Source organism: Gastrolobium bilobum, unplaced genomic scaffold, assembly GCF_033153095.1.
Source record: "Gastrolobium bilobum isolate Gb01-03AN ecotype WA unplaced genomic scaffold, APGP_CSIRO_Gbil_v1 utg4366, whole genome shotgun sequence".
Lineage (NCBI taxonomy): Eukaryota > Viridiplantae > Streptophyta > Magnoliopsida > Fabales > Fabaceae > Gastrolobium > Gastrolobium bilobum.
In genome coordinates this window covers 119,360-132,500 of record NW_026895214.1, presented here as the reverse complement: position 1 = coordinate 132,500, position 13,141 = coordinate 119,360, and the positions used below count along the sequence as shown (strand labels likewise).

General features: G+C 36.7%; 1 protein-coding gene across 1 annotated transcript; it reads left to right on the top strand.

The window, feature by feature from the left end:
• The first annotated feature begins 10,813 nt into the window (after window positions 1-10,813).
• Window positions 10,814-12,127, top strand: LOC133300186 (protein ENHANCED PSEUDOMONAS SUSCEPTIBILITY 1-like). The gene has a single exon (XM_061499696.1). It carries the CDS (start codon window positions 10,814-10,816, stop codon window positions 12,125-12,127), a length of 1,314 nt encoding a protein of 437 aa, XP_061355680.1.
• The last annotated feature ends 1,014 nt before the right edge of the window (window positions 12,128-13,141 follow it).

The window sequence follows — 13,141 nt, the reverse complement described above, 5'->3', positions numbered from 1 at the left end:
GTTTAGGGAAACCCACTCTTTTATATTTAATGATTGTGAGAAGAAGTTGAAACTCCTAATTTCTAAGTTACCTTGTGACTTAGAAAATTTTCACTTTTTATGCTTGTTTGAATTGACCATCTTAATAAAAAATAGACCTTCAAATGCAAATCTAATTTGTTTACCTTCGACCAAACATGATATACTATTAGGAATGGATTGATTGACAACCAACCATGTTGTAACGCCTCGTGTCAACCAGGTTTGTTACTCTCTATCGTATCAAGCATGGCGCATAAACACAATTTACAACTCAATATGTGTGTGTTGTTGTGTGTGTTAATTTGTTTACCTTTGGCCAAACTTGATATACTATTAGGAATGGATTGACAACCAACCATGCTATAACGTCTCGTGTCAACCAGGTCTGTTACCCTCTATCATATCAAGCACACACACACACGAGCCCTAAATCTCTCTTAAGTCGAAGGGTATTTAAAAGGTGAAGGAGATGGAAATCTGAGACGTGGGTTATGGTGGAGCGCACACACACACATACACACAAGCCACACACATACCTGCACGCGAGCCCTAAATCTCTCTTAAGTCGAAGGGTATTTAAAGGGTGAAAGAGATGGAAATCTGAGACGTGGGATGTGGTGGAGCGCACACACACACTAGCCCTGCCCTAAATCTCTCTTAGATCGAAGGGTATTTAATGGATGAAGGAGATGGAAATCTGAGGGGTGAAGGAGATGGAAATCTGAGGGGTGAAGGAGATGGAAATCTAAGACGTGGGTTGTGGTCGAGCACACACACACACGAGCCCAAAATCTCTCTTAAGTCTAGGCTGAAAGGAAGGGTATTTAAAGGGTGAAGGAGATGGAAATGTAAGAGGCGGGTTGTGGTGGAACATGGTCACGGTGATGGGAAGAGAAGGGAGATCATAATATGTTTAAAAGATTTCCCCAGGGATAACTCAATTCCTATTGTATCAATTCAGCCCAAAGGAATTGTACACAAATCCTTAAATTATTGCGTGATAACACAAATCAATGTGTAGGGTAGGGCATTTTCATTCCAGTAGCCCTAACACTAAAAATTTAATTACTCCACTAACTTCATTCTATTTAGTACACACCTAATCTCCCATACTTAGTGAAAGTAAATTTTCAATGTTATACTACTCCCTTCTAAATAATTTTTTTCCTTAAAATTTGAAAGAAAATTACTCAACTAACTAGCTCTTTATCTTAAAAAATTACTTAAAAAGTCTAACCAATTATAACAAAATTAAGCAACACAAGTACAAGCTTTGGAATCACATTTTGCAAGACAACTTACAAGTAAATCAAACTTGAACTTCTCTTGTCCAAGCACACAACACATGACAAGACAATCTGGTGGTCAATGTGGCCTAACTTGATTACACCCTTGTGCCACTGCGATATTTGGAGCTTATAGATGACAATGGTAGCGGTGACATGGTGGTGGTAGTTGTGATGGTATCGTCGTGGTGGCGGCCGCGGTTGCGACAGTGGCGGTGGTGGTAGGTGATAATGATGGTGGTGGTGAAGGAAGTGGCTATGACGATGATGGTGGTGGCAGCGACAGTGATGGTAGTGGTGGTTGGTGGCAGTGGCGTTGTCGTGGTGGTAGTGGTGGCGATGATGGTGGTGGCAGTGGCGTGGTGATGGCGATGGTGCCGGTGATGGCAGTGGTTGCGATTATGGTGATGGCGGTTGTGGTGGTGGTGGTGATGATGGAGACGGTGACATTGATAGTGGTGGCAGTGAGGGCGACGGTGGTAGTTGTGGTGGTGGCATGGTGGTAGTGATGGGTGGAGGTGGTGGTGATGGTAGCGGTGGCATCGTGGTGGTGGGGGTGATGATGACGACACTAGTGGTACGACGACATCGGCGACAATGGTGGCGGTGATCATGTCGGGATGATGGTGGTGGTAGTGGTGATGATGGTAGAGTTGGAGAGTGATTAAGAGAGATAAGTGTTTCTCATTTTGTGTCTGGGAACAAAAGAAGAAGAAATTTTCTGAATCTTTTTTCTGTTTCCCAGCACAAAAATTAAACATGTTCATCCCGGGAACAAAAAAATAAACTGATTTTACCAAACGAGTTTTCTATCCATTTCTGTTCTCGGGAACAAAAATTAAAAAAAAAAAAGATTCCGAGAAGGTTGTCATGCACACCCTAAGCGATGGGAGCATGATGGCTCATGGAGCTTAACCCCAACATAAATAGGTTAGAGAGGGGACTAGCCAATAACCCAGAAAAGAGTTTGTATCCACTGGGTCCATCCATCATGGAAAACCATGGTCACACTAAAGCCTACACTGTTGTCTAACTAGGCCCAATAACAACAGATGCCAGAAGCCCAATTCAATGTGATCACAATGGGCTGGTTACAATAATAATATTGGAATATCCATTAACCCGATTAATTTTAAAATACAAAACTAATTTATTAATATTGCCCACGTATAAATAAAATATCTAACTGTTACTTGATTAAAGGGAGTTGGTTAAAAGTTAGTTTAGTTGCTGAGCTGGATAGTAGGTTCTGTTGTAATCTGTTAGGAGGTTACGTTCCAGTTGTAACTCTGGTGTAGTATAGGTAGGTTGTGTAACACCCCGTATATATCCGGCAATGTTATCATAATATCGTATTAAGCTGCGCTTAATTAAAAATGCGGAATTACTTTTTCTTTTAAATTATGATGCCATTAACATTACCAGTTTGCTTAATAATCAATTAATAAAACATCGCCTGTATGTAATTGCAAATAAACAGCTAACTGAAATATCTCATAACATAGATAATAAAAGTGTGACTCTAGTCACGGAACTACAACAACGTAGACCAGACCATCTAATAGTTTATACAACTCCAATCTAAAAAGTACTAACAGAAAGTGTCATGGACAATCCCCATGCTCACTCAAATAAGGCAACATGCCCAACATCAGTCTCAACAACAACATATCATAAATAGCGGAAAACATAAACAGCATCCAAATCCAATCATGCTAACATAAAGCAGTAAAACATAATCAGCTAAGCTCCGGCCTCCTGCCGCCTGAGGCATCAGTACCCATACTACCTGATCCTGAAATAAGCATTCCCCAAACGTGGGGTAAGATCTCTAAACTAGAAATCTCAGTAAGACAGTGCGTCCTCAAGGATCTTCCACCCCAAGCTCACTTACATGTGCAATATAAGTTCAAAAGCAGTTTATCATTTATCATTTCTAAAACAATGCAATGTAGCAGATAATCATGTCATATGTGTCAATACTAATCTACTGGCCAGAGACAGTGCATGTATACGTCTATCACCTACACACCGTGCAAGTACCACTTGCATTCACCCCGGTACACCGTCTTGTATGGCGCTACATACTCAGGCTTCCCGTCAAGATGAAACAACACATGCATATTAAAAGCCATTACATGTAAAGTTCAATCAACATATCGAATATTCAAAAGCATGTACACAGCATGCATAAACCATACCCCCATGGGACATGGTGGAACCACAACATGGCTAAACCGAGGACACGAAAGCTTACCTCTAAGCTAGCTATCCAATGCCACAAGCTCAAAGTCCAATCACAGCAGATCACAATCTGATATGGACCAAATATAAATCAATAACATGTACCACATGCATACAAATTAAAGACATCGCCTTTTCATTACGCTTTATGTCTTAAGGCTTCTCACCAAGCCATAAGCCCTTAATCACTTGATTCTGACTTAGTTTAATTAAAACAGAAGTTTAACCTCATCAATCTAGGGTCCACAAACCCCCAATAACCTACTGTCCTCACAGCACAGCTACTGTTCTTCGAAATCTCAGAATATCCGGATATATTTCGGGGGCATATCCGGATATCCATATCCGGATATCTCCAAGCCCATATCCGGATATCATATCCGGATATTTCGCGACAGAATGCAGTTTCTGCATTTCGCGAGATATCGCTCCCAAGGTTCCATTTTATTAAAACTGAAGTTGTAATTATTTCCCAAAAATTCTGAGATTTTAATATGTTAAACTAGACATCACAAGATTTCCAACGACATATCTTATGTCTCAATCGGAGTTGTATAGCTTCGGTTATGATTTTCGCAAAGTGACTGCTGCCAACTGAATTTCCAGCAACCAAGACGCGACTTTAAAATAACATTGAGCTCAAACGACTTATCCAATGGCTACGAAATTTTACAGGGTTATATCCCTATCTGTTAGCTTCACATAGGTCCAAACGGAACTCGATTTGGAGCTCTGTAGCTCAAGATATTGAATTTTTACCAAGACAGGTTCGTTGTTGTCCCGAAATCCGGATATCCATATCCGGATATGCATATCCGGATATTTCGCGACAGAATGCAGTTTTTTTGCATTTCGCGAAGATATCCAATGAAGGTGGTTCATTTCAAGCATACAGAAGCTTAAACATGCGATTTAAGGTGTGTTTAACATTATCCAACATTAAGTTATCAACTTTAATCCATTACATGAATCAAGGTTCCACTTTTAAGCATAAAAACTCAAGATCATGGGTTCAACAACTTACCCAAGCTTAAAACAAAAAAGGATGATGCTCTTGGAGCTCACTTGAAGCTCCCAAAGTCCAGCACACACAAGGAAACGAAAATGGCACACCAAAGGTTGGTTCTTAGCACCAAAGATGGCTTCTTGGCACCACAAATGCCAAGCCAAAGGTTCACACCCTCAACAAACTCAGAGGCAGCAATTACCACCCCTCACACAGCAGCTCCAACTCAGCAAGAAGGTCTCACACCCACTCCCAAGGCTTTATCTCACTCACACAAGGATGATTGGTGAAGGAAAAGTGAAGAAAAGCTACAAGGAAGGTCAAGAAATGGTGGAGAAGGCAAAGGGTAGCAACCACCAGCAGCCACTCACGTAAAAATGGCTGAGTATCAGCCTAGGGTTTAGTGCCCTCACATAAGTGTATATATAGCGGTTTAACAATTAAACACACAGTATTAATTTTAATTTCTACGCTTAGCATTTTGATCCCAAATTTTGGAATCTGAAACTACACATTTTTACAAGAATTATCATATTTTTCTTATAATTTTCTGAGCACATTTCCGGTACGCGCTTTTCAAAGCCAGTACCGGTTTCTAGCACCAGTTCTCATTATTTGGACTTGAAACTCATTTTACAAGTCCTAGATATTATTCTAGTAATTATCATGCACTTATTATAATTTTTCGGGATACTTTTTCGGTACGCATTTATACCGACTAGCAGAATCGGTATCTGTACTTTTCTTTCGAAAAGCAACTTTCAGCATTCTTACTCACTAATTATAATTATTAAAGCCTCATAATAATTATTAGGGTCAATTATGGAATTATTTCCTAATTTCACATAATTAATTAATTAAATCCCTTAATAAACGGTGCGGGTTCTTTCAGGTTGTATATAACCATGTTCTACGTGAAGTTTGGTATCAAATGAATAATAAACTTAGTTTTCCTTCTTTTCTATATTGGTGCTTTAATTTTCGAACATAATTTTCAATCTCTTTCCATCCTTTCGTTTTTCTCTTTCTTTTTTCATTTTCTAGAAACCAGAGCATGACAGGAAAACATAGCATATCCATGGAAATTTTGCTTGCTCCTTTACGCCATGCAAGGACATCTTCAATTGGTCCACGTCCGCTTTTGCAATTCATTCCAAGAAAAATGGAGTATATCTCTAACATTGCAGGAGCTTTAGTTTCTTTAATGGAAATACATATTGCTCTATTAAACCATGGAAGGACAGCTTCAGTTGGTTTGCGTCCGTTGTTAAAGTCTCCGTTTTTGAGCTCTCTTGCCTCCATGAATTTACAAGAGCTTTTATCCTTATCCTCAAGAAGGTGCAGCAAGTTTTAGACACCTTGTACGCTATGAAGGTTTCCCTTGGAGTACAACCTTCGCAACCATTTCAAATCCAGGTTCTTGAATCTTTGATTTTTTTGGATTTCATGACAAAAAGTGCCAAGAATTTGTGGGGGAGTCCACCAAGACATCGACATTTGTTACGTTCCAGAGTGTCAACCATTTCACCCGTGGCGGAGCTAGAAAAATTGGGAAGCTAGTTCCAAAAATCAGCTAACCATAGAGGAAACTAGTGCCAAAACTAGCAGCTATGAAGGAAGCAAACTATTTACAGTCACCTAAGATAAAAAAAAGCTTCTGATTTTGGAAACCAGCCAGTGCTAAGGCACTTGCTGCAAGTTCCAATGTGGCTACGCCATTGCATTTCACTTGGGACCCAAAAGGTTTGCTTGTCTTTTCATCTTCCCCATTATTGGACCTTGAGGACGAGGGCCCTTTCATAGAGGTGGGTAATGTTACGGAATGTGCATGCAGTTATGGAGTAATGCGTCTATTGTAGGTAGTTGCTTGGTTAAGGGTGTTGGATAGAAGTTAGTTTAGCTGCTGAGCTGGATAGTAGGCTCTGTTGCAATCTGTTAGGAGGTTACGCTCTAGCGGTTACATTCCAGTTGTATCTATGGTGTAGTAGGTAGGTTGTATATAACTATGTTCTACGTGAAGTTTGTTATCAAATGAATAATAGACTCAGGTTTCCTTCTTTTCTATCGTTCCCATATATAGAGCATGCTCTAACATCCTCCCACTTATATTGACTTTGCTTAGTCTATGACTAATCAATATAGGATTTCATCACCATTGAATATCCCAACAAATAGGAGGCTAGGTATAATAATGTATTTACTAATGTAGCACAAGATGACTTGTTGGGCTCGAACTCTTAGGCTTTGTTTGAGAGTTTGTTTTAGGAAGGGAAGGAAAGGAAAGTGAGGGTTTTAGTAAGTTCTTCCCTTGTTTGTAAGTTTAAAAAAATGAGGGGAAGAAATTGAGAATTTTTACTAAACCCTCCAAAATTCTCCTTCTCCTTAATATTAAAGTTCCCCCAATTTGGGGGGTTTAAAGGAGGAAATATTAAAAATTACTTATCTACCCTTAACATTAAAATGTGAAAACTACATAAATGTGAATCATTTTTAAATGTAACATTATTAGAAAAGTCTCAAATACTGACAGAATTTATCGACAAAAAATATTTCGTCAAAAATAGTGATGAAATTTTTGATGAAAATCATATACGTCAAAAAATTTTCGTCAAAACTAAAGACGAAATTAGAGACGGAAGCAGATTTTGCTATAATCACTGACATAAATTTTTTACGGAAATTTTTTTTGTCAAAATCATTGATAGAATCTAAATTTCATCAAAACTTTCAACGAAAATATTTCCGTCCAAAATTTTGACGAAACATCGAAAAGTTTCGACTTAAAACAATTACGTCAAACTTTTTTACAGCAAAACATTTCCATCAAAATTTGTGACTGAAACCATTATTGTAAAAAAATTTGACGGAAAATTTTTTTTGTCAAAATTCTTTACGGAATCAAAATTTTGTCAAAACATTTGCCTAAAAATATTTCACAAAAAAACATATTCATCGAAATTTGTGACGAAAAATATTTCCTTCAAAATTTTCAACGAAACACATTTTCATCGAAAAAATTTTACGGAAAAAAATTTCATCAAAATTCTTTACATAATTTAAATTTCGTTGAAAGTTTTCGACGAAAATATTTTCGTTAACTTTTTGACAAAAAATATTTCTGTCAAAATTTTTAACGAAACATATTTCCATCGAAAATTTTCGATGGAAAATATTTCTGTCAAGTTTTTTAATAAAAAATATTTTGATAAAATTTTTCAACAGAACTCATTTTTTTTAGTCGATAGAAAATTTTTTCATTAAAATATTTGACGAAAAATATTTTGATTGACGGAAAAATATTCTGTCAAAATTCTTTACAGAATCTAAATCTCGTCAAAAGTTTCGAATGAAACATTTTCCTCAAATTTTTTGACAAAACAATTTATGTCAAAATTTTGTTAGAACATATATCCATCGAAATTTTGAACGAAAAATATTCCGTCAAAAGTTTTGACGAAATTCTTTTTTCGATTAAAACATTTGATGGAGGAAATCATTTTCCTCAAAACCTTTGACGGAAATTAAATTTCGATAGAAAATTTATTTTTGTAAAAAATTTTATCGGAGAAAAAATTCTGTCGCTTTTTGACGAAAAGTATTCCGACGAAAAAATAATTTTGTGATAAAATTTTCGTCGTTTGCAACATAGAATTTCATCGAAAATATGATCTTTTTTAGTTTTGTGAAAAGTACATAAATAATTTTGTTATAAATTTTAAATTTAATTTAATTTGTAAAATATAATAATTATATTGATTTTAAAAAAAAATGGTAAAAATATCTTATTAACCCTCCATTTTTCTCTCTTATCTTTTTTTAACTCCCAAACAAGAAAAGGGAATACCCTTCACTTTTCTTCCTTTCCTTCCCCTCCCTCTCCCTTGGATCCCCTTCTTTCCCTTCCCCTCCAAACTCTCAAACAAAGCCTTAGTATATTCTATCGTACCAAGAGTACACATTACGTTCAATGAGTAGACATGGGCTAGGGATGGAGAGCTAGTAAGTAATTTGTTGTAATAATAATTACATTATTTAATAAACGATATCATTAACATGACTAACAATAATGTTTCCCCAAATAGGTTGATAGCATGAAAATAACGACTTTCATAGTATATGATGAAAATGTGGATATGCCTCCAATCTCACATTGTCATGAGGTACAACATGAGATTCGAGACATGGTCAATGTGTGGCGACAGGTCGATAGCACGCAGAAAATTCAAAGTCCAGTCATTAATATTGGCATCCCTTGTTGTGGGAGAGTTAAGGGATCTGCACGCAGACTTTCGTGTCTTCGGCAGCACTTTGAGCATCGATCATGAGATGACTTTGCCCGAGGTTTTTCGTCAAGCGACTTGGACTCCCTCAATGTCCCTTACACGAACCTAAGAAGAGATATGAGCAAGGGTTGACAACACATGTGGACCAAGATCAGCATCTAAATCTCCCTCAATGTTAGTATCAGGCTCAGGAATTTGACCTTCGCCCGCCTTTACCATCATCATTGCTATCATTCTCTAAGTAACATCTTCGTCTTCTTCTATGTCAACTTCTTTCCCATAAATCTGATGGTGATTTGTCGCAGCTACGGAAAATGAGCCTTATATGTCTTCAATGACAAAAAAAATTATTGAATATTCATATCTAATTATTGAATGGGTTATGAAGAGATGCCAATCAAGTCGATGTCGACGTACAGTTCAAGCACCATCATATGAAACTGTTATTCAAATACATTGTTCATGCACTCAACTTTTTCATCCCCTACAACTAAATATACCATCCTCTATATTTAATCTACAGGTCACACAAGAAATAATTTGGTTTTCTTTTTATGAGATATTTCAATCGATTCTCACTTCGCGACTGGTCCGATTTAGGGTGGGTCTCGAGATTAAAGTTTTAAACCCTTTCTCACAAAAATAGTACTGGAAGGATCGAATAGATATAGCTTGTGTAGCGTTTTATGTGTACTTCTTTTTCCATCGAATAACATTCCTTCTTAACTTTCAGGGGGTGTTTGGTTGGGGGAGAGTTTTGAGATAGATGAAGTACTGAAAAGTGGGAATATGTAGTAACCATGTTTGGTTGAGCCATCTTCTTCACTTACCAGCCTAAATAACTTATCTACCAAACCAAGTTGCCTACCTTTTATCATGAATATAGCCGGCGAAATTTGTCCTTTGAGCATATGGTATTTGTGAAAAGCAACCAATCTTTGGAGATAGGCTTTTGACCAAAAGACTTGGATAACCTCTCTTAAGTGGGTATTTGACAGCATTGTAAAGTGGCAGGCCACCGAACAAAATATTTACAAACAGGGTTATTTTCGTAAAGTTACCTAATTTTCTCATCTATATTTTACCTACAACCAAACATAAATTTCATAAAAGTTACCTAATTTCCCAGGTAAAATTTTTCCCAACCAAACAACTTTTTTTTACATTTTTCTACCTATCTCACTTTCCAACTATTTCTCTATATATTAGATTTCCCTATTATTCATAAACTTTCTTTCAACCAAACGCCCCCTCAAATTTTCTACATTGTTTTAGACAAGCACAACAAATGAACTTATTTGAAGGAGGAAAAAAATAGAAGTTGTGAGCGAAGAGAGGAAAGTGAAATTGAAGGGTAAGAGATATAGTGAATCGGTTATTTTTTAAAATAACTGGCTAAACGAAATTACGAGTTTACCATGAATGAGTTGCACCACGTGTGAAACGACATACCAAAATACAAAAATGAGTATTTTGTTTTCAAACTACACTTAATCCCAAATTTATTTATTTATTTATTTATTTTTTGGTAAAGATATTTTAATTTTTTTCATTTGCACTTGAATTGTCAAAAGGCGGAATGGTAGCTCTGCTCTTACTGAGAAGCGGAGATCGACATTTATTTTTATTTTATTGTGTTCATAATCAACTTGAAAAGTATATTATTTATTATTTTCATATTGCACATAAAAATATTATTTAGTTATTACAAGTTACAACTTGAAATTCTTAATTTTTATTCTTTCATTTATTAAGCGGAGACATTTTATTTTATTGTGTTCATAATCAACTTGAAAAGTGTATATTATTTATTATTTTCATTTTGCACGTAAAAATACTATTTAGTTATTACAAGTTACAACCTTGAAATTCTTAATTTTTATTCTTTAATTTATTTACATAGGTCCAACAACATCCCGTCCCCCTATATATTAAGACAGCTCTGCCTAAACTTAAACGAAAGATTAAGACCAATGGGAGCCATCCGAGTCATCTCCACCAATAGAATTCAGGCACCGAGTCACAATAATGGTGACACAACTCAGATACTCAATTTAACACCATGGGATCTCCAGCTCCTCCACGTTGAAACCATCCAAAAAGGGCTTCTTTTTCACAATCCCAACAACACACAAGACACACAAATCCAAATCCAGAACCTCAAACACTCACTTTCCTCCACTCTTGCATTCTTTCCACTCCTCACAGGCCGTCTCATCATTACAGAACACAAAGATAACACTGCCTCCGCTTATATCGCGTGCAACAACGTTGGTGCACTTTTTGTCCATGCCACAGCAGAGAAAACCAGTGTTGCTGACATTCTTAAACCCAACTATGTTCCTCCCATTGTCCACTCCTTCTTTCAACTCAATGAAATGAAAAACAATGAGGGCACATCACAGCCATTGCTAGCAGTGCAAGTCACTGAGCTAGTTGACGGCATCTTCATGGCCTGCACAATCAATCACCTGGTAGCTGACGGCAAGTCGTTTTGGCATTTCATAAATTCTTGGGCTGAAATCTCACGTGGTTCCCATAATGTATCCAAACTCCCCCAACTTGATCGTTGCTTTAACAGTCCCATACGATTTCCTTTCACAAAGCAGGAAGAGAAGCAAAACCCTGAAAACTTCAAACGACAAGCACCACCGGTTCGGATATTCCATTTCACAAAGGAGAAAATAGCGCAACTCAAATCAAAAGCTAATGCAGAGGCCAGAACAGACAAAATATCTTCTCTGCAAGCGCTATTAACTCACCTTTGGCGCTTTGTGATCCGTTGCCAACGTCGTGACCCACAAGAAGAGATTCATTATGACGTGGTGATAAGCGCTAGAATAAGGATGGTTCCACCAATGCCAGAGGATTATTTTGGAAATGCATCGGTGGTTGGTCGTGTCACCATGAAAGCAGGGGAACTGCTTGAGGGTGGGCTCGCTAAGGGTGCTTGGGAAATAAACAAGATGATAGCTTCGTACTCTGAGGAGAAGGTGAAGAGCCAATGTGAGTCTTGGGTTAAAAACCCAAGGTTTATTGTTAGCGTGGGCAGTAGTAATCGCTTGATCACTGCAAGTTCCCCAAGGTTCAATGTTTATAGTAATGATTTTGGTTCGGGAATTCCTGTGGCAGTGAGAAGTGGTAGTGCAAATCAAAAATACGGGAATATTACTGTGATTGGTGGGGCAGAAAGAGGTAGTGTTGACATTGAAGCGTGCCTTCCTTATGAGATTTTGGAGGCAATGGGAAATGACCCTGAGTTCATGAATGCCACTTCCAAATTATAAATATGGATTAACGTAAAACCTATCCGTGGGTATGTATTGCTTGATGAATAATAATATGTCAGTCTGTGATGTTTTGTTTTAGCTATGTTATTGCCCAAAGTTTGATGTTCGGTTTCTGTGAGGAAAGGGATAGTAGAAACATAAATCATAAAAACAACATAAAAAGTCAAGATTTAACTACTTAATATCAAGATACAAAATTATATATAATCCAAACAACCAAACCGAAATCAATCGCCCTGTAACTCTCGCAACTAATTTATTTATTATAATGCTTTCTTCCTAATCATATATTAACAACAATTCCCAGCAAAATTAAAAAAAGAAGAAAGCAAAAAGCAAAAAAAGTGCTACCCCATTGCAATGCAACTTAAAAAAAAAAAAAAAAAAATCAAAACTAGCCAACCTAGAAGAATTTGCGATTCAAATAAGCAAATGACAACTCGAATCGTGCCATCCCATGAGTTAAAAAAAATAGCGTAGTTATAAAAGCAATCAAGCCCTGAAGTTAAGTCTTTCATTGTAAGACACTCCAAACAAAGTGTAAAAAAGGTCGACCAATAAGTTTTACACATTCACGACTAAAGTGCACAAAGGTTAATCATTTGATAGATTGATTCAAAACTCACTTTCCTCCTCTTCTTTCTTTGCAACTGTGGCCTCGCACCACAATGCAAGAGTTTTTTTTTTTTTTAAATAGCTAGAAGAAGATAGCACACCCAAAGTCATTGTGCTTTCCGGGAAAAATGTGAAATAAGGTGTTTTTCTTAAAAATAAAATAGAATCGAGTTATGGGTTAAAAGTTGATCCCATTTAGTTTTTTGTTTAAGTAAAAATATAAAAATTGTATTTCTATCATTTTTACTCGTCATTTTATCTGTTTTTACTGAAAAGCATTTTGCTTGCATTTTAATACATTTCACTTCAATAAAGTCGTAAAAACGCAAATTTTTACGTTTTTACACTAATTTTTAACAACACTGTTATAAATTACTGAAAATGTTAAATATTTCA

Coding starts and splice junctions, on each gene's coding strand:
- LOC133300186 (XM_061499696.1), top strand. CDS start 10,814: ATGGGAGCCATCCGAGTCATCTCCACCAATAGAATTCAGGCACCGAGT.